Source organism: Dermochelys coriacea, chromosome 1 (assembly GCF_009764565.3).
Source record: "Dermochelys coriacea isolate rDerCor1 chromosome 1, rDerCor1.pri.v4, whole genome shotgun sequence".
Lineage (NCBI taxonomy): Eukaryota > Metazoa > Chordata > Testudines > Dermochelyidae > Dermochelys > Dermochelys coriacea.
The window spans coordinates 204,836,468-204,861,552 of record NC_050068.2 but is presented as its reverse complement, the minus strand read 5'-3'; the positions used below and the strand labels follow the sequence as shown (position 1 = coordinate 204,861,552).

The following is a 25,085-nucleotide window of genomic DNA, read 5'->3' as shown; positions in this document are numbered from 1 at the left end:
TCTAGAGCACATGACTTATGAGGAGAGGCTGAGGGAGCTGGGATTGTTTAGTCTGCAGAAGAGAAGAATGAGGGGGGATTTGATAGCTGCTTTCAACTACCTGAAAGGGGGTTTCAAAGAGGATGGCTCTAGACTGTTCTCAATGGTAGCAGATGACAGAACGAGGAGTAATGGTCTCAAGTTGCAATGGGGGAGGTTTAGATTGGATATTAGGAAAAACTTTTTCACTAAGAGGGTGGTGAAACACTGGAATGCGTTACCTAGGGAGGTGGTAGAATCTCCTTCCTTAGAGGTTTTTAAGATCAGGCTCGACAAAGCCCTGGCTGGGATGATTTAACTGGGACTTGGTCCTGCTTTGAGCAGGGGGTTGGACTAGATGACCTTCTGGGGTCCCTTCCAACCCTGATATTCTATGATTCTATGATTCTATGAGAGGGAGATCAGACATCAGTTTGGAGTTGGACTGTCCTAGTAGGATATCTGTAGCCCACAGTGGATCCATGAAGATCTTACAGTGAACAAAGATCTGACAGGTCATTTTGATTTGAACAAAATAAAATAACCACGCTTCAAAGGATACATAAATGTGGGGATTCCTCTCGTTGCTAAATATTTTCGGATGAGCCGCTCAGTACCGTACCAGTTAAATCCCTTCGTTGCATGTCCAATACGTGGAAGATGGACACTTGCTGGAAGAGAGAGCAGAAAAGCTCTTTAGGGCCTGATGCATTAAAAATAAATAAATGGATGTGCCATTTAAGCTCCACTCAATGGCAGAAGAATTGCCTGTGTCATAATGTTCTAGCTGTAGTGGGTAAATTTGTCTCCCCTTCCATTTCAGAAGACAATCACAGAAGAGATGGAAGAGACCCATTAGAACTAGATCATCCCAATTCGTGGCCCTGCCAGAATCTTTAAGTGGAATTACATTCACAGCTCTGGGGTACATCATTCTTTCCATTTCAAAGGCACACAGACATAGGTGCTTACTCCGTGGGTGCTCCGGGGCTGGAGAACCCACGGGGAAAAATTGGTGGGTGCTCTGCACCCACCAGCAGCTCCCCGCCTCAGCTCACCTCCGCTCCACTGCTGCCTCCTCCCCTGAGCGCGCTGTGTCCCCGCTTCTCCCCCTAGCTCCCAGAACACCTATTTCGCGGAACAGCTGTTTTGTGGTGGCAAGCGCTCGGAGCGGGGAGGAGAGGGAATGCGGCATGCTCCGGGAAGAGGTGGGGCTGGGATTTGGGGAAGGAGTCCAGTTAGGACAGGGTGGGGGCAGAGACTTTGGGGAAGGGGTTGGAATGGGGGCGGGAGGGGGCAGGGCAGGGGTGGAGTCAGGGCAGGGCTGGGGGCGAGCACCCACCGGCGCCAGGGAAGGTTGGTGCCTATGCACACAGATGGACAGATGCACACTTACCATTCCTTTTCTTGGCTGCTAAAGAAATCTTCTTCAAGCCCTCCTCCAAAGCGGACAGCTTAATGCCAGACAAGTTGTTGGACCGATCCCGGTGTTGTGCTACAATCAGGGCCAACTAGGAAGAAAAACACGGGATGTATGTACACTGGCAGTCGTGGCAATGGCTGCTAGAAAACAACATTCAACACACACTTTATAGGCTGGAAAAAAAGCTGTCCCTTGTCTTGTCTTTGTTAACACTTATTTCAAGCCTGTCCTGCGCTGTATTAGGGTCACTGTTATTTTGTGTAACATGTAACATTCACTTCCTGTTGTTTCAAAAATACTTTAGTAGAGAGAACATCAAAGGGGCTTCTTATAGTTACCAAGTCCTGGCCTTTATTTCTGGATTCTTTATCGTCAATGGGGAATAAGAGGGTTCTTCCCAATGCCACGTCTGTCCGAAAATCAAAAACATAAGAAAACATTCAATCCCACGAAGAACAAAGGTGAGTCAATGCAATGCTGGCTGTTATAGACTTCTACACCATCCTTTCTAGTTCTCCTTGACACTGTGCACCACACAGACATTTTCTTTAGAGGGGGGAGGTGAGAAGATGGAGAAAGAAAATGATCAAAAGACATGAGGGGAGAGAGAGACTGAGAGAATAAAATTCCAGTCTACAGTAAGGTCTAATCTGTTCTTCACTAGTTCCTTAAAGGTTTAAGATCACTAGTACTTATGTGTACATAGGAGAACAAGGGGTACTGTAGAGAGCCCATGGCCTGGCTAGACACATATTGAAGTTGCTCCAACCCACCTACTCCTCTTAAAATCATTTTGACATTTGAACTGCAGGTTTAGAACACTGCCTTATAAAGAGAAGAAATACCATGACTAAAGAACAAGTTCTTTTTCCCCAGGAAAAGATCAAAACAACTGAGTTCTATGAAGAATCTTCTCACTCCGGAACAGAGGTCAGGGTCAAAATGTCTTCCTGTATTGTCACTTCCAACACCACACATAGGAAGTACCAGACTAAAAGGAGAGACCATCAGCTTCAAGCACTAAGATTATATTTTTCTCTTTTACCTTTCATCCTTCCTGCCAGCTCATATATTTTCCTGGGCTGATCAGAACGAACCTCAAGAGCTGTAAATAATCCTCCCCTTCCCCACCGGCCAGAATCATCTAAAACAAAATTAGAAGTTAGATTATTTTTTTTAAATTGAGATCCCTGTCCAAAGAGATGAGCTGCCAGGTGTATCTGTGCCAATAATGCCTTCTGCGCGGAATAGACATGTTCTCACTGCACATCATAGGACTTATTAGAAACAGACATGGAAGATGAGATGACACAAAATCCCTCAATAATGCAGCTCCCTCATTCTGTGCCGGAAACAGATCACATGATCCTAAAAGAGGATCCCTGCTCAGCATTTCCGGAAAGTAAACCTCCCACACGATCCTTGCCAAGCCATCCCAGGGGAAATTTCTCCCCACCCCACAGCGTGGCTGTTCACATGCAATCAGTCATCAAATCCTATTTCCATCCTGGTAACCTGGTCCTGAACCCTAGGCATACAGCACAACATCCATTACTTCCCCTCAGATGCTTCCTGAACCTCCAGAAGGCAGAGGATTCCCTGCCTCCCCCCGTGTGTTTTTACTTTTAAACAGAGCATGTTGGCTGAGTTTGAAATAAATGCCACAATCTAGGCATTCAGCCATCACCTTGCGGCTTTAACACCCCACTCAGGAGAAGCTCCAACAGGGATTTTATCTAAGGAGGCACAATTCACTGCCCTACCCCCAAGCTACGTGTAGCATAGGAGGAACGTGTCCTCCTTCCAGGTGCATGCGTCTTCCTCCCCCACTCTCCAGGGGTTAAGGTTAAATGCTCACCATAGAATTCAAATAGGAGACAGAACGGAATCCAGGGACTGCAACTGTTCCTAGCACTAGGCTCCATCCCTCCCCTCCATGCAAGGGCCCAGCGTGGGGTGGCCCATAGCTTTTCCGAGTACAGAGGAGGATTAGAAAAATAACTTTGCTCAGAGTAAGAGATAAGTTCAAAGGAGCTGACTGAAAACCACACAGGCAGGGGAATCCTCGTTCTAGGATTCCTCTCCAGCAGGACATCATGTCGGAGACACTGCCTTAGCCTAACCATTGGCTGTTCAGACCCTGGCGGCGTGACACTGGCAGACCGGGAGAGCTGGAGCCCTGTACAAGTTAATTCCTTCATGGGCATCCCATGCAGCCAAGGGTTGTGGCAGCTTTGTCCCTAGGCATACAGCACAACATACAGTGTAGTGCCAGGCAGTCCTTCTAGGACCATCACCTCTGTGTTTTCACTTCCCAAAGGGCCTCAGCTCTTTCTGCACAAAGCAACATTGAAGCTAAGACACTAAATGCCCAGATGCTGAGTTCAGCTAAAACACTCTCGCCCCATTGCTCCACTCTGCCGATGCCCTTGCCCAGCTAGACTAAGCAGATGCCCACCTTCTGCTGTCTGCGGTGCAAACCAGACACTACTTTCTGCTGCTGGCCCACAGGGCCTGCCCCACCATTGCTGGGTCATCTGGGTGGGCTTACACACATCTTCCTCCACAGAAAATGGACCTTATTAGTGTTAACACGCCCTGCAGAAATTCCGCACTTCAGCACAGATTTAGGGTGGGGGTCTTTGCAGATTTCAATGTGTTCTGAAAAATGTCACCTTTTGGTTAAGTTACATTTCCAGCCCATCTGGAAGGGAAGTAAACCTTCTGAATGGGACTCAAGGCCGAACGGCCCCACTGAGTCTGCAGACGTACAGGGCCCGGGTCTGCCCACTTACTGGGCCCACTGGGATGGAGGGAGGTCACGCTTCACCTTGTGAAGAGAGGGGCTGCATGCTAGGGAAATGCTACCCCCAGTCCTTCCTTTCTAACTGCACCTGCACCATGCCAGTGCCACTCTGCTGTTCCTACTGCTCAGCCATCGGGCTACAAGGCACAGTTCAGCCCTCTCCCCAGGAAGGCTTTTTGCTCTTGCCAGTCCCACCTATGCAATGGATGACGATCGCATCCTCCTCTTCGGCTCTGGGGTGGGTAACGTCACCCATCACATAGTTGATGGAGTTCAGCTCTGGGTCCATGTCATCTAACTCCACAACCAGCCCGTCCTCCCCCTCCTCAAAGGCATCCTCTGAGTCACTCTCCTCTGAAGGCAGACAGGGGGATCTGTAGTGATTTGCGTCCCACCAGCCCATCCTGAAACAAACAAGGCAAAAGAAGAACAGGCTAAATGAAAACTGGGAAGCCAAACTGCTGCTTTAAATCATAATCATGAATTGTAGGAGATGGGGTCGCGAGAGACAACGCTCAGCTCCAGAACCACAATTTCCCCCCCAAGTTCGGAAACCAGACTGTCACAGGGTGGCTGGTCCCTGGGATTGAGGTAGGTCCAGCCCCGCCCCGTGCCAGAGCAGGTGCTCCCAGCTGGGCCAATGAAGGGTCTATGGGTGCACCTGGGGCTAAAACAGGTCAGAGGGCGTTCCAGTGAGAGAGATCTGGCTCAGGCAGGGCTAGGAAGCAGCAGTAGCAGGGCTGCCAGAGTCCCCTGGGAGGGGAGGCAGCTAGAAGCAGCCTGAGATGTAAAGAGGAGCTGGTTTTGTTTAAATTTGGACAATAAACCTGCCTCAGAGAGACTGTGGGTCTGGCAGTGGGTGCTTTAGAGGCTGGGGAGAAGCCCTGCCTTATTTCATGTAGGCAGTTTGGCCAGCTGCTGATACAAGAGGAGAGTAAGGAATATCATTGGTGCAAAAGGAAACGACAGAGGACAAGCCCCTATCGTTGACTGGCCTCACCTTGTAGGGGTGACCCGGAACTAATGGAACCAGATTATGTGGCATCCTGCTTTGCCTGAGGAAGCTCTGCTCTCTCAAGCTGGTGCATGGAGGATGACAGCAGTGGCTAGAGTTCCCATTCCAGTTTCCTCCGGCAGCTAGATGAGAGAAGCAGCAGAAGGTGCACCTGGAGCTACAGAAGTGACTAACCAGGCTCAAAGAGCAGCAGCAACTCTCCTAGAGATTCTGCAGAGGGAAGGGATTGGTGGGTGCAGGTACAAAGCAGGAAAGAGGGGTTCGAGAGCCCTGAGGGCCAACAAAGGGAATGTTCTGCCTATGGGCAAGTGCGGCTTATAAAAAGCGACTGTCCTTATGTGAACTGTGCTTTTAAGACTGGCTCAGCTGCGCAGAGCACAGAAAAAACCCAGGAGACTCTGGGTGGAATCCTGCATTGTTATTGCGGCTCAAAAAGGGGCCAGGACAGGAGGCTTCTCAGGGGTTGTGTGTTTTTGTTGTAGGGGGGCTGAGGCTCATTAGAAGGCACTGCCCCACTAAAAACGGAAACTGTGAGAAACCTAGATGCCAAAGATTTTGGAGCCGGTGTAATCACTGGGAGGTTTGGATCGAGAGGGGTAGGAGGCAGCCAGACTGTTTCAGGTTTGGGGAAATGGGACACATATCTGGCACCCACTGGGAAGAGTGAACTTGGGAAGAATAGGTTTCAGAGTAGCAGCCGTGTCAGTCTGTATTCGCAAAAAGAAAAGGAGTATTTGTGGCGCCTTAGAGACTAACAACTTTATTTGAGCATAAGCTTTCGTGAGCTACAGCTCACTTCATCGGATGCATTCGGTGGAAAATACAGTCTTTTCCACCGAATGCATCTGATGAAATGAGCTGTAGCTCACGAAAGCTTATGCTCAAATAAAGTTGTTAGTCTCTAAGGTGCCACGAGTACTCCTTTTCTTCTTGGGAAGAATAGTGTCTGTGAGAGGGGAAGAGCTCTGCAGGAGGAGGGAAATAATTCCCCAGGCAGAGGCGGGTACTGGGAAGCAGAAGCTCACAGTAGAGACAAAACATGGTATCAGGGAGCCAGACAGGGCCTCAGAGGAGAAGTGAGAGAAGGGCACAGGCACGGAGACAGTAGGAAAAAAATGGAGTCACCACTTACAGCTACTAAAGCCACAGTTACAGCACTAAGAGGAGAGAACGTGAGAGGCCCGCTCTCCTTAGCAGAAAAGCGCTTGGTGGAGCTTGCTGCCTTGGAAGAGGCCCGACAGCAAGCCCAGAGAGAGAACGAGTTGCTGAAAGACCAGCAAGAGCTGGAGTGCCAGACTGAGCTCCTGCAGGAGGAGCAAGTGGGATCTGAAACATAAATCCAGGGCATGCAAAAGGAACTCCAAGGGAGAGCTGAGTTACTCTTTAAAGTCACTCAGCATGCCTGGTGAAGATGTAAATTGTAAGGTTGGTGTTAAAGACTGTGGGACTTGGGGAATACCGATGTGTATGAATCTGTATGGAAATTTTTGTATTTTGTTTTAGGGGTGAGAGCCATCCAGATGGGGCCTCACAGGCTGGTGTGCGGGGGGGGAGGGGGAAGCGTGCCTGTGAAAGAGGCAATTGTTTTCTGAAAAGTAGGGGAGGTGCATCACAGGGTGACTAAAATAGGTCCAACTCCCCTGTGGCAGAGCAGGTGCTCCCAGCTGGGCCAATGAAAGGTCTATGGCTGCACCCGGGGCTACACAAGGTCGGGGGAGTCCCAGTGAGACAGCGCTCAGCAGCTGCTGAAAGCAGCAGGACTGCCTGAATCCCCCAGGAGGGGAAGCAGTGAGAAGTCTGAGATGCAAAGGGCGATGGGAGGAACTGGTTTTGTATATGTTTGGACAATAAAACTGCCTCGGAGAGGCTGTGGCTGTCGCAGTAGATCCTTTAGAAGTTGGGGAGAAGCCCTACCTTGTTTCGAATACTATTATGACAGGTGGGTTTGTGGTGTTAAGAAGGAGAAAGGAGCTTTGCGATAACCATTTATAGAAACATGAAGGATGTGACTACAAAGGAGGGAGAGGAGTTGCCCAGGATGGCACAAAGGGGTACAACTAGAACTAATGAGATAAAATTTAGACATAGGCTCAATCAGAAAGTTCAAATCCAAATTCCATTGTACAGGTAAAGGGCCAAGTGTCAAATATGGATCTGAAGGCAAGCTGCCCAAAGTCTGAGCAGGGTCAGCGATGGGGTTCTTGTTCATAGAAATGGAGGGCTGGGAGGGACTTTGAGGGGCCATCTACTCCATCCCTCTAGGCTGAGGCAGGGCCAAGTAAACCTCGACCATCCCTGCAGGTGTCTGTCCAAAATATTCTTAAAAACCTCCAGTGACAGGGATTCCACAACCTCTCTTTGAAGTCTGTTCCAGAGCTTAACTATCCTTACGAAGTTTTTTCTAATATCTAACCTAAATCTCTCTTTCTGTAGATTAAGCCCATTACTTCTTGTCCTACCTTCACTGGATATGGAGAACAGCTGATCACCATCCTCTGAATAAAAACCCTTAACGTATGTGAAGACTTATCAGGTGCCTCCTCCGTCTTCTATTCTCAAGACTAAACAGATCCTGGTTTTTAAAACCTTTCCTCATAGGTCAGGTTTTCCTAAACATTTTATCGTTTTTATTATTCTCCTCTGGACTCTCTCCAAATCTGTCCACACCAATCCTAAAGTGTGGCACCCAGAACAGGACACGGTGCTCCAGCTAAGGACTCACCAGTGCTGAGTAGAATCGGACAATTACCTTCTGTGTCTGATATACAATACTCCTGTTAATACACCCCACAATATTAGCCTTTTTTGCAACTGCATATGAATTGACTCATATTCAATTTGTGATCCACTAGATGCTCCAGATCCTTTTCAGCAGTACTGCCACCTAGCCAGTTATTTCCCATTTTGTAGTTGTGCATTTGATTTGTTTTCTTCCTAAGTGTAGTACTTTACATTTGCCTTTACTGAATTTTATCCTGTTGATTTCAAACCAGTTCTTCAATATGTCAAGGTCATTTCGAATTCTAATCCTGTCCTCCAAAATGCTTGCAAACCCTCCCAGCTTGGCGCCATCTTCAAATTTTATAAGCCTACTCTCCACTCCATTATTCAAGTCATTAATGTTCTGGACTCAGAACAGACTCACGTGGGACCCCACTAAACACACCCTCCAAGTTTGACAGCAAGCCATAGATATCTACCGTTTGAGTACAGTCTTTCAATCAGGCCTGAATGCACCTTTTAGTAATTTCATCTACACCAGAGGTCTCAAACTCCCGGCCCGCGGGCCATCTGCGGCCTGCGAACCTCCCCAGTGTGGCCCGTGGGGCTCCAGCAGTTTTAGGGTCAGCTCTCTCCCTTGGCCCCACCTGGCATCCCTGGGCGCTCCCCCCCCGCAAGCGATTTACAATGGCCTGGGGCCCTGGCAGTGCAGTGGAGCTGAGTGGTGTCTGCCTGCTAGCTCCACGTGTCTGCTGGCTCCTCCTTGTGGCCCCAGGGCGGGGCGGGGCTGTGCCTCCGCGGGCTGCCCGAGCCCCGAGTGCCCCTGCGGCCAATGGGAAGATGCAGGGGTGGTGCCTGGGGGCAGCAGCACGCGGAGGCCCCCTGGCCCGGCCCGCCTGGGAGCCCCAGTTAAGTGCTGCCCCCCCGACCCCTTTCCATAGCCTGCATCTCCACCCTCTCCCCACATACCACCTCCAGCCCCAAACTCCCTCCCAGAGCCTGCACCCCAATCCCCTACCCCAGACTTCCTCCCCCACCCAAACTCCCTCCCAGAGCCTTAGGCAGGTGTGGGTGGAGTTTTGGGGGGCGGGTTCTGGGCGGCATGAGTAACATTATTGGCCCGCTAGGAGGATTTGAGCACTGGCACTGGCTCTAAGGTAAATTGAATTAGAGACCCCTGATCTAGACAAAATTTCCCTAGTTTGCTTATGAGAATGTTGTGTGGGACTGTAACAAACACCTTACCATTATCTAGACAAATCACATCTACAGATTTCCCCCATCCATTAGGCCAGTATCCCTCTCAAAGAAGGAAATAAGGTTGGTTTGGAATGATTTGTTCTGGACAAATCCATGCTGATTATTCCTTATAACCCTATTATCCTCTAAGAGTTTGCAATTGATTTGTTTAATAATTCGTTTAGGTATCCTTCCAGGTACTGAAGTTAGGCTGAGTGGTGTATAATTCCCCAAGACCACTTTGTTTCCCATATAAACATAGGTACTATGTTTGTCCTTCTCCAGTCCTCTGAGACCCCACCCATCATCCATGACTTCTCAAAGACAGTCGCTAATCATCCCAATATTGCTTCAGCTAGTTCCTCAAACACCCTAAGACGAATTTCATCAGGCACTACCAACTTGATGACATCTAACTTATTTAAATATTCTTTAGCCTATTGTTCCCCTATTTTGGCTTGCAATCCTTCTCCCTTGTTGTTAATATTAATTGTGTTAAGTATCTGGGCATAATTTACCTTTTGAGTGAAGATTAAAGCAAAACAGGCATTAAACAACTCAACCTTCTTGATATCATCAGTTATTAGCTCTCCTTTCCCACCAAGTAGAGGACCTACACTTTCCTTCAGCTTTCTCTTGCTCCCAATTGTAGTTATAGAACCTCTTATTATTACCTCTTATGTTCCTTGCTAAGTGTAACTCATTTTGTACCTTAGTCTTTCTGATTTTGTCCCCATATGCTTGTGCTATTCTTTTGTACACATCCTTAGTGAACGTTTCCACCTCGTGTAGTATTCAGGCCCACCTCTATGAAAGTTAGCAAAAATCGATGCTACCATTGTGTCAAAAGCCGTTTCTACATCAACACCTCTACATCCTGCAATTTAAGCACACACTTGAAAAACCAATGTCCAGCTGTGACTCCTTTTAGACATGACCTGCAGCTAATGTCTCCTCCTCCACCCTTCCCATGTCCCAAATGCCCTGTTATAGCAAGAGTAATAAGAATTTGCAGCTTCCTGACTTGTTTTTATCAGTCTGACATAGCCAGTTTCCCTGTTAACTGTAACAGACACCACATTGCTTAATATCAGGCAAAGCACAATCCTACTTTTTCTTGTGTTCAGCTTCTGCTTTCTTCTGTTTCTTTTCTTCCATGAGCCGTGCTCTCTTTGCTGCTGCCTCCTGTCGTTTCCTCCTTCTGACGTCCAGCTCTTCTGGGCTCAGTGCATGCTTCCTCCTTGTAGGCACCTCCTGAAGACCTGTGACAAGTACCTGGAAAAGAAAGGGGACTTGCAGGTAAACAGACATTTCTCCTCTCAAATTCCTATCAGATCCCATCTTATCCAATGTCCCATATCTGTTCCCTACAGTCTATTCCTCCAGAGCTTTGTCTGAATTGAATCACACTCAACTCATTTCAAGGAGGCCACCAAACCATCAGCTAACGACAGTGACCTGTACTGCAATGACCTGCATTTGAACCTCTCAATACTCATCTCTGATCCGTTCCCAATTCCCCTGAGTCATCCAGTCCTCAGAGTCTACTGTTAATTTCAAGACATTTGAAATTGAGTCTTTAAATATTTCCTCCACAAGATGGAGATTAAAATCTGCCTCATTTTCAATGACTCATTGACTGCATCATACGAGTCATTTCTTTCATTTTACATTTGCTTTATTTCGGAGGGCTCTTCCTTCTTGATTGGTCTCTTCAAGGACTTTCTGAAGATCCAAAAGCTGGTCAAATGCTCTTCTGTCTTCTCTGCTCAGGTCTTTCGAATAATCTTTGCCTTCATATATGTACATATGATCTTTAAAAAAAAAATTAAAACATATAAAGGTCTCCCAATGGGCCAGTGGTACCTGCTAAAATTACAATAAGTAACAAGTAATAATTAAAGTTACAGTAAGTAAGTAATTTAAACTCACACCCTCTTTGTGACACTATTGCCCATTCTAACAGGGATAGCTGTTGGAATAGTTTTGTGAGGAAAAACATAAGCATCTCATTGAGACAACTAAACCAAATTTCTGTCAAGGCATTAATCCTCAACGAGGATTACACGCATGGCGAGTTTGAAGTTTGAAGTGGAATTTCTTTGGCACTATCCAATACAAATGGAATCCTGGCTCCTAAGATCAGAAATTTCTTCAACAGCTACCATACATTGGGATCTGAGAAACCACAGTTCTTCTCTCAGTCTGCAACAGGAAATACCACTGCGTGGTAACCATTGGCAAATGGTAACTTATTACCAGTAGCCACTGGATGTGACCAAAGGCCCATTTTATAGGATCCCATTTCTGTAATATTATGGAAGCCCCAGTCACAATTCCATAGTTAAGGATGAGTTCCATTTTGCACTTAAAGCAGAGATTGTGGATCGAATACAGTGCATAGAGTGACACTACAAGGGGAAAATATGTGAAAAAGGATCTTTAAAAATCAGTTTAATCTAGTCTGGAACTGCACACAGTAACATGCCTTAATCCTAATCATATGGTTATTGCATGCTGTCACCACAGGACAGAGTTAAGGTTAATTGGGTGCCCTAACTCTGCATTTCTTTCCCTAATGCTTGGATTTTTTGAAGTGAAATTCCAGGGTTTGTAACACTTGGTTTGGGGATAATTACAACATCCCTATGATGTTTTTTACCCTTAAATTACTGATTTGTAACTCCATCTTAAGATAGATCTTTCTCTATGAATAAAGTCAATTATAATACAATACTTGACCCTTCCCTAGAGTCTTGCATCCAAGGATATCAAAGCATTTCACAGACATTAATTAATTTAGCCTTGCAACCCCCTGAAAGGCAAATCAGTTATTATTATCCCCATTTTACAGATACATATACAAAAGTAGGAAGGGAGTGTTCAACAGTTACAAATCAAGTCTGTGGCAGAGCCAGGAATAAAACTCATGTCTCCTGATTTCAAGTCCCCTACTCTAACCACAAACCCATCTTTCTTTCTTCCAAAGTTTCTTGAAAAACACAGTATAACCCCTTGAAATCTCCTCTAATAGCATCCAGACTTGAGCATGTTTTGTGTGCATTTAGGATCCCCGAACTTACTTTCTGTATCTTGCTCTCCGCTTTCTTCTTCACTTGGTAGCACAACATCATTTACCCACATTCCTTCTTTTGTCTCTCCAAGGATATTTTCCAGCTCCACATCCTGGATGGTGCTCCCCTCTGACGAGAGCAGCTTATCCAAACCAAACTTCAGGATTTCACTCAGCTTTAACGAACAAAAAGATGAAGTTTAACATCACCATCATATTTCATGCTACTCCAAGCCCACTGTGCCTCTAGGTTGAAATGAAAGTAGTTTGTGGAGATAGAAATCAAACACTTAATGTAACCCCCCAAAACACTCATGCTTTGTCAGCTGTTATTTTCACTCTGCTCTCATCAGTTATGCACCACCTAACTAGATCCATGTAACAAATCATGCACAGCAATATCCATCTTGACAGACATGGGTCACTAGTAGCTGCATAGACAGCTACTCAGACTACATGCAGACTCAGGCAGACAGCTCTGCATTGGGTCACATTCAAGAGGTTTTCTTCACAATCAGAAAGGCCAGAAACTTTTGTTTCTTTTTACAAGAATGCTTAAATGTCTGCAGAAATCAATGGGATGAAAAGTGCCAGCATGGCATATCACCACGCACAGGCTCAGTCCAATTTCTCAAACTGGAAGCCATCATTGCTCAGACAAATTTGTGGGGAAGAGGGAAGGAGAGGAGCTGTGCCATAGCTTTTCACTGTTTCACTTTACATGGAGTTCATGTCCCCCTACATTTCACTTAGTTTGGAGTTTGAAAAGATGATCTGGTTGTTCCTTCTGGCCTTATACTCTACCAAATTCATGGTCCACTTTGGTTAATTTCATGGTCATAGGATTTTAAAAATTGTAAATTTCATGATTTCAGCTATTTCAATCTGAAATTTCACTGTGTTGTAATTGTAGGGGTCCTGACCCAAAAAGGAGTTGGGGAGGGAGAGGTCGCAAGGATATTGTAGGAGGGTTTGCGGTATGCTAGCCTTACTTCTGCGCTGCTACTGGGCGGCTCTCTGGCCGCCCAGCTCTGAAGGCAGCGCCAAAGTAAGGATAGCAATACTGCGATCCCTCCTAAAATAACTTTGCGACCCCCCCCCTGCAACTCCCTTTTGGATCAGGACCCCCAATTTGAGAAATGCTGGTCTCCCCTGTGAAACCTGGATAGTAGAGGGAAAAAGCATACAAAAGACCAGATTTCACGGTCTGTGATGCATTTTTCATGGCCATGAATTTGGTAAGGCCCTAGGGCTCTTAAGTCCCAAAATCTCAAGGCAAAACTCAGCTTTCGGTTCCTAATCACAAATCTCTCCACCCTGGGATTCCAATTTGCCTAGAGCTCAGTGTAAATTTTGTCTGAAAGTTTGGCAAGCCTAGGACAAGTTGCGGGCTAGTAACAAAAAGCTACCATAGTGCTGATGGTATAGTTCTGTTTGTGTGGGAGAAGGAGGCAAAACAAATGAACTCCTAGAAGCAACGATGCAATTTTCATATAAATATCTATTATAGTCAAAAACAAGGAAAGAAAACCCCTCTGGAAAACATGCCCTAGTTAGACAGTGGTTGAGCATAAAAATTAGCATCTGATTGTCCCCAAATTTCAGTGGTGTTTAGATCTGGGATTTTGGCTTGCTCCATAAAAGGGATGCATTCAGATGCCATGTTCTCCAATCCTCCCCAAAGACAATAGTGTTTGGATCAGGCCCATCTCAAATACACACCCAGAATGGGGCCCTCTTACGTTTCTAAGGGATGATGCTGTCGAAGTCATGCTCAGCGATCATCTTACCTGCATGTCTGCTGCTTCCTGGCACTTGGGTACTCCGAGAGCAAACTGCCCCCCTTCGATAACAGTGTTTGTAAATTGGAGCTTCGACGCAGCTCGGCGGTAGATTATTTCTTCTACAGTGTCCCGTCCAATCAAGCGGATAATTTTTACAGGCCTTGCAAAATTGAAGAGAGTCAGTTTAATCATTTATATTGCATTAGAACAGTTTCCCTGAATCTGGGACCAAACCCTGCAGTCAGTCCTGACCCAGTGAGATGCCCAGTTAGCTAAGAGAAAGCACGCATAGAGCTGCAGAAGGAGATGCTGACCCGACCACCATGGTCAAAAGGAGGAAGGGACACTGCAGAGAGCAGCCAACTCACATTCTATCACCACTCCATAACTGCAGAGTTCCAGGTTCTGGAGACTTGGGGAGGCCGGGACTCCATGCAATCAAAGAAGGGAAGAGGTAGAACTATGCTGAGGACCCATGGCTCCTCTTTCTCTCTCCCCCCCGCCAATTATCCAAACCGCTCTTAGGTCTCCTCTGCTGTCAGAACTTGGGGGTGGGAGGGAAGCATTAGTGTGGCATTTAGTGAGAGGGTGAGCAATCAGATGTAAAATGCACTACAAGAAACTGTTCTGTTCCTATTTCTCACTTGTTCTGGCCAATCCTGTGAGCTCTTGCTGTGGCTTGCAAGTCATTTTGTGGGTTAAAATCACTATCAACAAAAATAACTGTATCTGCTGCAGTTAGATTCATGCCGACTCCACCTAAAAACAAGTTTTAAACAAAGGGGATTGTCAGTAACACACATTAGCAACATGAAATAAAGGGAGAAACGGTGTTTACACTTCAAAAGGGTGGATCAGTTCAGCTAAAATAAAAATAAACCCAACTTTGCTCCATCCCTCAAACCAACACTGAATCGTTTATGAGGCTCAGAAAAGTTTGGTTAACCTTCTGAATTTCATTTTCTTGCATTTCTATGCTTCTAGCTTTCCACCAGGCCTCATAACAGACGTGTTGTCTCGTGCACTAAAAAGCAATCTACAGGGGATTGTTTGTTGAGGCTGCTGGACACAGCTGGTGTTCTCTAGCTGACAGACCAACTAACACAGCTGGGCTGCCTAGTATCAATACAAAGGATCTCCCTAAGTCCTGGCAGAGACCAGTGACTCTGCCACAGAAACTGGAAACATCAAGTACAAAAATACAAGCCCGAGGATAGTGGACAGTCTGGGTTCTTACCCAAACTAAAACGTCGGAGATTTGCCCGTCACTACTTTCTGAAGTGCTAGCTCTCGTGGGCTGAAAAGACAAGTTAAACCAGAATATAGATTTGAGATATATACTGCCACTAAAAAGGAAGCACGTATTGAGGAGCATTTGCCTCTATCCAGGAGACGCACCTTTCTTCCTAGCAGGGCTGGTGCAACCACTAGGTGAACTAGGCGGTTGCCTAGGGTGCCAAGTGGTTGGGGGAGGCGGTGAAGTGGAGGTAAGCTGGGACAGCGGGGCGCGGGGAGGGCTGGCTGCAGCAAGTAACAGGGTTGGGGTGGCGCACAGGGGAACCACTCCCCGCCCCGCTCTGCTCCGCCTCCTCCCCTGAGCACTGCCCCGCTCTGCTTCTCTCCCTCCCAGGCTTGCGCGCCGAACAGCTGATTGGCGCCACAAGCCTGGGAGGCGGGAGAAGCGGGGGCATGCTCGGGGAGGAGGCGGAGCAGAGGTGAGCTGCTGCATGCGGCTCCCCGGGCCGAGGGAGGGAGGGGGCGGCGGGGAGCTGCTGCGGGGGGACTGCCCAGGCCGAGGGGGGGAGGGAGTGAGGGAGAGGGGGGCGGTGGGGAGCTGCCATGGGGGGGATCCCCGGGCCGAGGGTGGAGTGGCAGCGGGGAGCTGCCGCGAGGGGGTGGGGGGGCTCCTCAAAGTGGAAGTTTCGCGTAGGGCGTGAAACCTCCTTGCACCGACCCTGCTTCCTAGTATCCCTACCCTCCCTGCAAACGCTGAGACAGCCATACCCCTGAACTTCTGTACTAGTATCTGAGGAGGGGTGGAGATGAACCCACCGTCTTCATGTTGAGCTAGATACAAACATTGGTCTTCACTGACTACTGGATCTGAACCTGTCTAGTGTTGACTGGGAGAGTCCGGGCATGGGAGAGGCACAGTGAGGAAAGCTTACATGCACGGTGGGAGGGAGAGGAGAGCTGGGATAGAGAGTGGGTTTGGTGCTGGGCAGTGGGCATAGGAGAGATCCAATCAAGGAGGTGAGAGGGGGAGAAGGTCAGAGGGGGAGAAGGTGAGAGGGTGGCCCCAGAACGCACTGTACAGCCTTTATGGTGGTGGGGATGGGAAGGTTCCAGTACTTTACTTAAACGAAGACTGTTGCTGACAAAAGGCCAGTATTTTCACAAATTAATGTCAGTGTCATCCCTAAGGCGAAGCTGTCACAGGGACAGGCATTATAGAGCATAAGAATGGCTACGCTAGGTCAGATCAATGGTCCATCCCGTCCAATACCGTGTCTTCCGATAGTGGCCAGTGCCAGGTGCTTCAGAGGGAATGAACAGAACAGGAAATCCTCAAGTGATCCATCCTGTTATTCAGTCCCAGCTTCTGGCAGTCAGAGGCTAGGGACGCTCAGAGCATGGGGTTACGTGCCTGCCCATCTTAGCTAATAGCCATTGATGAACCTATTCTCCAGGAATTTATCAAATTCTTTTTTTAATACAGTTATAATTTTGGCCTTCACAACACTCCATGGCAACAAATTCCACAAGTTGACTGTGGGTTGTGTGAAGAATTTCATTTTGTTTATTTTACACCTGCTGCCTACTAATTTCATTGGGTGACCCCTAGTTCTTGTGTTATGTGAAGGAGCAAGTAACACTTGCTTATTCACTTTCTCCACACCAGTCATGATTTTATAGACCTCTGTCCTATTCCCTCTCACTCGTGTCTTTCCCAAGCTGAAGAGTCCATCTTTTAAATCACTCCTCATAGGGAAGTTGTTCCATACCTTGAATAATTTTTGTTGCCCTTCTCTGTTACTTTTCCATTTCTAATACGTCTCTTAAGAGGGGTGACCAGAACTGTATGCGATATTCAAGGTGTGGGCGTTTCATGGATTTAGATAGTGGCATTTTCATATTTTCTGTCTTATCTGTCCCTTTCCTAATGGGTCCCAACATTCTGTTAGCTTTTTAACTGATGCTGCACATTGAGTGGATGTTTTCAGAGAACTATCCACTGACTCCAATATCTCCTTCTTGAGTGGTCACAGCTAATTTAGACCCCATCCTTTTAAGCTTAGTATAAATAAGTCACTAAATGGGACGCTCTGTAAACTGCATGTTGGCCTCAGGATCCTGAACTTGGGTCTCAGTCTGAATATAAAAGACACATTCAAACACATCATCTGAAACTATAATTAAAAAAAATCTCCACACAGATTCTATCACGGACTAAATTGTTTTTAACTGATGTTATTTAAAAGCCTTACGAAATCCTATTTGAATATTAAAACTGGGGTTCTCTAAAGAATTCAGACCTTCCCAAAGTCCGGTCAATCCCTGAAGACAGCAAAAGGCCAGGAGATTGTGGAATGGGTTGATTATAGTTCTAGTTTTGTCTCTCCCACAGTTGCCTTACCTGCCCTGGTGCTCAGCAGGAAAATAAAGATGGGCTGCTGACCAAAATTCTTAATGGCAAGGTGCCTCTCTTCCCCTCGGACAGATCCATCCAGCCGCTCATAGCTGTAACCTTTCCAAAGGGACAGAACAGCATCTGGTCAAGAAACCACTATTCTGACCCTATCCCCTTCCAGGCTGGTTTCTCCTTTCCCAGCCCTCCTGGTCTGCTCCCTGCTCTACAAGCTGCTTTCCCTGTTATTAGTCTTTCTCCACCAACATCCCACACCTCAGTCTCTCCATGCTCTCCCCATTCTCCACAGATTTTCTTTGGCTTTCTCTCCTTCATCTACATTCTCCTATTTTCGCTCCTTGCTAGTCTACTCTCGGGGGGCAGGGGGTTAGTAGCTTTGTTGCTCCCTCATGCTCGACCAGTACTACAGAAATGAAGGGCCAGATTCTGTCCCTGTTGATGTAAATCCAATCAATTAGACTGACTGCAATGGAGTTACGCCATACTCACTGAGTGCAGGGGCTACCAGAACTGAATGTGCTGCAGAAACTCTTGTGTTTTAGTTTGCTGCTTGGAAGCAGAGTAGAAAAATTCTGAGCCAAAGTAGAAGAGTGCTGGTACAATGGCCTGTTTTAGATCAGGCCACTTTGGCAACTGGCCCCGCATTATGGGCCAAAGCATACAGTCCTTTCTCACTGACCTCAAAGCCAGCTTTTCTGAGTCAGAACTACAGAATTTGGTCTCATGTTCAGCTTTAGACTACGTTATTAGTTGTCTATGGCAAGAAATGCTAAATAAAAGCCTCTCTCATGAGAAATAGTTGGGCATAAAGTGGTGGTAGGCAACCTATGGCAAAGGCAGCACGTAAGCTGACTTTCAGTGGCACTCGCAGTGCCCGGGTCCTGGACACCAGTCTGGGACGCTCTGCATTTTAATTTAAGTTTAAATGAAGCTTCTTAAACATTTTAAAAACCTTGTTTACTTTACATACAACAATAGTTTAGTTATATATTATAGACTTATAGAAAGAGACCTTCTAAAAATGTTAAAATGTATTACTGGCACGCGAAACCTTAAATTAGAGTGAATAAATGAAGACTCAGCACACCACTTCTGAAAGGTTGCCGACTCCTGGCATAAAGCCTCATGGATTGAAATGAAAGAAAATATCACATGTCTCAAGAACACGTCTGGTAACATTGCCAGAAATGATGGGATCCTGTCTACCCTTGCACTTACATGATTTTCAAGGGGACATATTGCTAACAACGGGTTTTCAGCAATAAGTTCATTTCCTGGTGTAGGCTACATGACCTGATTTTTATTTAATTCACAGTGGTGTAAATCAGGAATATATCTATTGATTTCACTGGAGTTACTTTGGATTTATAGCTCTGCAGCTAAGATCAGAATATATGGGAGAGTCCTGAAGCACAGGGCTCTTCGGAGCCAGCACCATTACAGGATGACTATTGCATCATGGCACAGTGTAAAGCAAATAGCATTGTATCACCATGAAATGTCAGGGTGTTATAAACCAAGTTCAGGCCCTCGGGTAATTAGCTGTAACTCCACTGAAATTAATAGTGTTGCACTCACTGACACAAGGACTGAATATATCCTATGACCACTAAACCTGCATTCATTTAGTTTAAGGTATTAGAAAGCAGAATCTTACCCTAATCGTATAGCAAAGGATGGGGGAGTGAGGGAAAGGGTTTGGCCTTCATTTGTCTTTCATTCAAGGATTTCAAAGCTCTCTGATCTCATTGAACCTCGTAACATCTTTATTATCCTACTTTCACAGATGACAATAGCATAGGCGCCAACTTCTCCTGGCGCTGGTGGGCGCTCAACCACCTGCCCCATCCTGCCCCTGCCCCTTCCCCAAAGTCCCCGTCCCAACTCTGCCCCTATTGGACTCCTTCCCCAAATCCCCGCCCCGGCCCCGCCTCCTCCCCTGAATGTGCCACATTCCCCCCCACTGCCTCCGAGCTTGTTTTGCAGTGGCAAGCACTGGAAGGAGAAATGGGGATGCGGCATGCTCAGGGGAAGAGGCAGAGGTGGAGGTGAGCAGGGGCGGGGAGCTTGGCTGCTTTTTCCCCATGGGTGCACCAGCCCCACAGAGTTGGCGCCTACGATACTGAAGCAGAGAGAACTGAAGAGACTTGCCCAACGTCACACAAGCAATCAGACACAGCAAGAAAACTCCTTCTGCCTACTAGAAATAAGTCCCCAGTATTATGGTCCCCTCTCTGTCATGCAAGGATCAGTCGGGTACAGCATCACTGTAACTGATAAAAGACAAATTTGCCAAGACAGCTGCTCCAAGAATACAAGTATTTCACCTCTATAGTCCATGAAGTCTTGCAGAACATCCAGCATCCGAGTCATCTGAGAAAACAGCAAGACCCGATGACCACTGCAGAAATAAAGTGAAATCCCGTAAATTCAATGTACCTTTTGTAGCAGAGCGATAGACAAGGTTAGCTTAGTTTAATATACAGGAGTATATTTAGTCCAAACATTGTGTGATTTCAGTTTCCTCAAATATAAAATGACTTGCCAAGATCATAGAGTGAGTTAGTAGCAGAGCTGGAGCTAGAGCTCAGGTCTTCTGGATTCCAGACCTGTGCCGTGTGCCTTATACTGTGACAGCACTCTATTCAAGCCAGTTGATACTGTCTAGCATCATTTTTTAGGTGCAGCAGGCCCATGGGTCCTGAGAGTTTTTGTGGCACAGGACCCGGGGACGGAGAGACACGCACGCACGCACACTCTGTCTCGCTCCCCAACGCTGCTGTCCAGCAGAGAAGCAAAATCATCCCAGCCACTTTAAACGTTTCATTTTTGCTTTAAAATGTTGGTTTAAGGACTTCCTAAGGAAGCTGTCAGAGGGGAACTGCATGCTAGTTAAGATTCTCTTGTTTGGTAACACTTTGTATCATGGAGGAGGAACTGTGTCACATCCTGCACGAAAAGTCGATTTGAAGTGTGTCCTGGTTTGGTTAGCTCTCTCCTGGGAGATGGTGCAAGTATCTAAAACTTCAATTCCCGATTCTGAAGCCACCAAAGTTAAGTTCCAGAATCTGAATCCAGATCTCAAATCCCATATCTTTGGTGTGTGTGTTCCAGGCTTTGATTTGTCCCAATTCTTAGGTTTGGGGATTCCCCCCGCCACCACTTATGACTATTTTTCATTTTGACTGCATAGTTGTGTTTCCTTGGCCCAGAGGAACTGAAGCACAGCATGAAAATCTGTTCTCTTGAATCTGTGGCCAAAACAGAAGCATGAAACATCATGTAAGACAACTTGTTCTTCCAGGATTTCCAGCCCAAACTTGGAAGACAGAAGAGGTTTGAATAAATGCAGAGAAGCAGCCAGTATTCTGGGTTCTTTTAAAGGGAAGCTTCAAACCTTTTAAAGTTCCTTGGTCATCCTTAATGTAGCTGCAACATTGTAATTACTTCTGTAGAGCTGTCAGTAATTCAGCATCAATTAACTGGACCACTACAGTGTTCGTTTCTTGGTGTTATGTGGGTAACAGTCATGAATAAATTAGTTTGCTTTTCCCAGCAAGGCTTATCTAGACCCCCACAAGTAAAGCTCAGTAACACCACATACCCAGCATACAAGAAAGAAAGGAGTTTGTCTAACAAGCACAGTTTCCCACTGGCTTCGATGAGGTGGTCTCCAATTTCAAAGGGCTCTGGTTCAACACCTGGAAGGGAAGAAAGTCTCAGAGGCAGTACCACTAGTAGACCAAGATAGCGAGGGCCTCCAGGGTCACCCCAAGTTACCCCAGTGTCATGTATGGTAATTCACAATTTGCACATCTGTGGCTAAACAGAACTAGGTAATAGCCTGGATTCCGGCTTCAAAACTGACAGTGCTTTGCTATCTAGTAGGAACACTATAGTAATGATTCCATGTCAACAAACTAGTGTGAATGCATTGCTTAGGCTGAGAAATCAAGCACTCAAAAGAAAACAAGTGCAGAGTTAAGGCTGAAAGCTCAGCCTTGACATAGGCTTATCCTTGAAACAGAGTCCCCTTTATATATATCACTATTAGTCAATTAATACGGATTGTAATTTATCATACAATCTTACATACAGTCTTCAGGCTTGACTCAATTTTTAAGTGTCAATGAAATCTACAAAACAAGCCATGTTTGAAGAAAATTGGCTCATATCCTATGACAATTTTTAGTTACTTTCAAACAGAGAAGAGTTCTTTCTCACCACTGAACAGGTATGGGTGGGCTACACACTTTCGAAGCTGAATTAAGACATTCTGAAGTTTAACCTTCCTCCCTGTTTCATTTTCAAATGCATCTGAAACACAAAATTGAAACGGCAAACCCATTCAACAAGAGCTCTGGGGATACACTGTAAATGTAGTGACTGGAATTATCTGGACACCGAGCATAGCTCTACAGGTTTACAACAGAGAAGGGAAAAGTCTCAATGGTACACTTTACTGTTCAAATTTAGGTTCCAAATTTAACACACTCCCTCTTCATGCACCAACTGAGTTTTCACTCATATTTTTTTGGTCAAATATTTACCCACTTTGGCAGAGGAAACACTGAAAAGTGGTATCTTGTTGGAAATTTTTCCCTGAGACTCTAGTTAGAGAGTCACAGTCCCTGCCACTTCACAGCTCAGGGATTTGACATTTTCCAAATTAACAAATCAAGTTACTTGGTATAACACATGTGGGTACTGGAAGGAAAAGCTGGCAGCAGCGTCAAGATCTGCACAGCCACCACCTGTGTTCTCTGGTGCCGCCAACCTTACTTCCCAGCTCTGCTCACAGCCTGCGAGGGGCCAGAGAGACAGGCTGGTCGGAGGAGGGGAAAGAGGCGAGGCTCTAAGAAGGTATGGGATGTTGAGCTTTCCATAAGAAGCTTGGTGCTGCTGTCTCAGCTCTTGACAGCAGAACCATAGGGAGACTATGAGGATGAGGGCCAGAAGAATGCGTGGGCCTGTAGGGAGAAGTGATGCTCAGCGGGGCTTTGGGGAGGCTGTGCGGAGGTTACAAGGGGATGTGTGGAGGAGGCTGAGAGTGGAAAGGGAAGAAGATTATGCGTGTCTGTTGCAGGAATGGCCTGGGGCAAGCACATTCCCTCTGCACTCCACATCAGCACTTGAAAGGCTCCCCTGGCACTGTGGCCTCAGCTCTCTGGTGCATTGAGCAGTAGCATGCTGGTAGTTTGTAGATACAAGGACCCAGGGACTACAAGCTGGGTCTGCAGAGCCTGGGACAGTCGATATTCCCACAGTGCCACTGGGAGGCCATGCAGAGGTACAACCCGGGAGCACTATGGAGAGTAGGCACCGCAGGAAGTGCTGCCAAAGAGACCTAGAGTGATGGTACCCTGCAGCCCCCTGACTGGCCCAGCATCCTATTTAACCCCAGGGGTTCCCCCAGGAAGTTGTCTGGACAACCACACGGACTCCACCCTGCTGCAATGCCAGACTTTGCTTGATCTCCCAGTCTCTGACTCCAGCCTGACTCTGACCCGAATTCCTACTTCTCGATTCTAACCCGGTACTGCCTCTGATCTCTGGCCTCTGACTCAAGCCTGACTCTGACCCTGACTCTTGTTTATTGAATCTAGCTCTTGAGATCCCTCCAGCTCCTGCGTGTCGACTACCGTCCCTGGTGGGCAGACCTCAGCCCAGCTGTAACCGTTAGGCCAGACCTCCTGTGCCTTCGTCCCTCACAGCATAATGTAGCATTCACACAGGAAAGTGTATGAGGTCAGAATAAGGAATGAACATCTGAGTGCAAATTAGCAGAAATGGTTTGTTCATTTTGATTGCTTATATATTAGAAGTACAAGGGAGTTTGTTATGAAGTATCTGGCTGGTGAATCTTGCCCATATGCTCAGGGTTTAGCTGATTGCCATATTTGGGGTCAGGAAGGAATTTTCCTCCAGGGCAGATTGGAGAGGCCCTGGAGGTTTTTCGCCTTCCTCTGTAGCATGGGGCACGGGTCACCTGAGGGAGAATTCTCTGCTCCTTGAAGCCTTTAAACCCCGATTTGAGGACATCAATAGCTCAGACATAGGTGAGGTTTTTCGTAGGAGTGGGTGGGTGAGATTCTGTGGCCTGTGTTGTGCAGGAGGTCGGACTAGATGATCAGAATGGTCCCTTCTGACCTTAGTATCTATGAATCTATGAAGGTGAAGAATCTACAAGGGTGTTTGGGTGGGTGTTAACACATGTGATTGAAGGATGGTTTAACTGGTGATACTAAAGATATTTCTGAAGATCTTTAACTGTATTTTAATTAGAGATCGGCCCCAACCGGAATCCTGAGATTGACTGCTTCCACACTTTGGGAAAGTGCAGATCCAAACGCCAGTGGACCAAACCAAAAGCCCAGAATCAAGCAGCCATGAACCTTAGGAAAGTTTGCATCAGGCTTTAAATTTTGAGGCTGAGATTAATCCCCAATTTTAATATTACTTGCTTATCAAATGATCATTCAGAAAACTGAACTCAGCACAATCATTCAGAGCATGTTCTGAATGCTAATGCATCTCCCATTTCACTACAAGAGCGCATGGATTTACAAAAGGGAACTAATTTTGCTTTTAAATAAACTGATTAGGTCCAACCCCTCAAAATGCTCTAATTACCTAGATCTTTCATCAAAATAGCCTTGTAGTATTTTCTCTGCAGGGCTGACATCCCATGATACAGAACCACTTCCACCTTCTTAGGCAGCTCTGCTGCGACCTCAGCCTTCACCCTCCTAAGCAAGAAGGGCTGCAGAAGACTGTGCAATTCTTTGGCTGTTTGGGAAAAAAACGTTGCAATAAATGAATTAAGTGTAAAGGAATGTCTCTTGCACTTTATTTTTTATACAAACATTCATGAAACCTCACCCCATCTTGTGAGATGTAAGTATTTTCCCTATTTTATAGAAGGGGAAACTGAAGCAAACGTGGCTGCCTAAAGGTAGGTACCTAAACACATATGAAGGCACCTACATGCTGATGTAGGCAGCATTGTTTCACAGCTAATCAGTTTCAGAGAAAGCAAACCCCAAAGTCCCAATACCCAATCCCCTGCTCTAACCAGCTGACAGCACTGACCCTCAAGTACGTTTTATGACTCATTACTTGCCTGGCTTGCTCTCCTTTTCAATCCCATGGTAACACTGAACAAACTCTTCCACTTGCTCTTTAGGAAAGATGTCAGGCTCAATAAAACTGAGTAGGGAGTATAGCTCCTGGAGATTGTTCTGAACAGGAGTGCCGGTGAGCAGGAGACTGAAGCCCACTGAAAACTGAAATAAGCAAAGATAAAGTAAAATGAATTGCAACATGCAATTGGAATGAAAAGTCACTTGCCACACAA

At 46.5% G+C, this 25,085-nt stretch overlaps 1 protein-coding gene across 3 annotated transcripts in view; it reads right to left on the bottom strand.

The window, feature by feature from the left end:
* The window catches only part of CHD1L (chromodomain helicase DNA binding protein 1 like), a 38,756-nt gene that overhangs the window by 2,599 nt on the left and 11,072 nt on the right, over positions 1-25,085 (bottom strand). For 2 of the 3 annotated variants that reach the window (XM_038387891.2, XM_043512315.1), the window contains 16 exons: positions 24,852-25,014; positions 24,362-24,517; positions 21,953-22,045; positions 21,333-21,429; positions 20,056-20,129; positions 17,717-17,827; positions 14,724-14,838; positions 14,086-14,239; positions 12,306-12,471; positions 10,894-11,036; positions 10,334-10,497; positions 4,443-4,651; positions 2,487-2,585; positions 1,780-1,850; positions 1,415-1,529; positions 581-689 (listed from right to left, as the gene is read on the bottom strand). In XM_038387891.2, coding sequence (XP_038243819.1) covers positions 581-689; positions 1,415-1,529; positions 1,780-1,850; positions 2,487-2,585; positions 4,443-4,651; positions 10,334-10,497; positions 10,894-11,036; positions 12,306-12,471; positions 14,086-14,239; positions 14,724-14,838; positions 17,717-17,827; positions 20,056-20,129; positions 21,333-21,429; positions 21,953-22,045; positions 24,362-24,517; positions 24,852-25,014 — 2,039 coding nt within the window. The remainder of the gene's footprint in view (positions 1-580; positions 690-1,414; positions 1,530-1,779; positions 1,851-2,486; positions 2,586-4,442; positions 4,652-10,333; positions 10,498-10,893; positions 11,037-12,305; positions 12,472-14,085; positions 14,240-14,723; positions 14,839-17,716; positions 17,828-20,055; positions 20,130-21,332; positions 21,430-21,952; positions 22,046-24,361; positions 24,518-24,851; positions 25,015-25,085) is intronic. The other variant, XM_043512313.1, reaches the window with a different exon arrangement.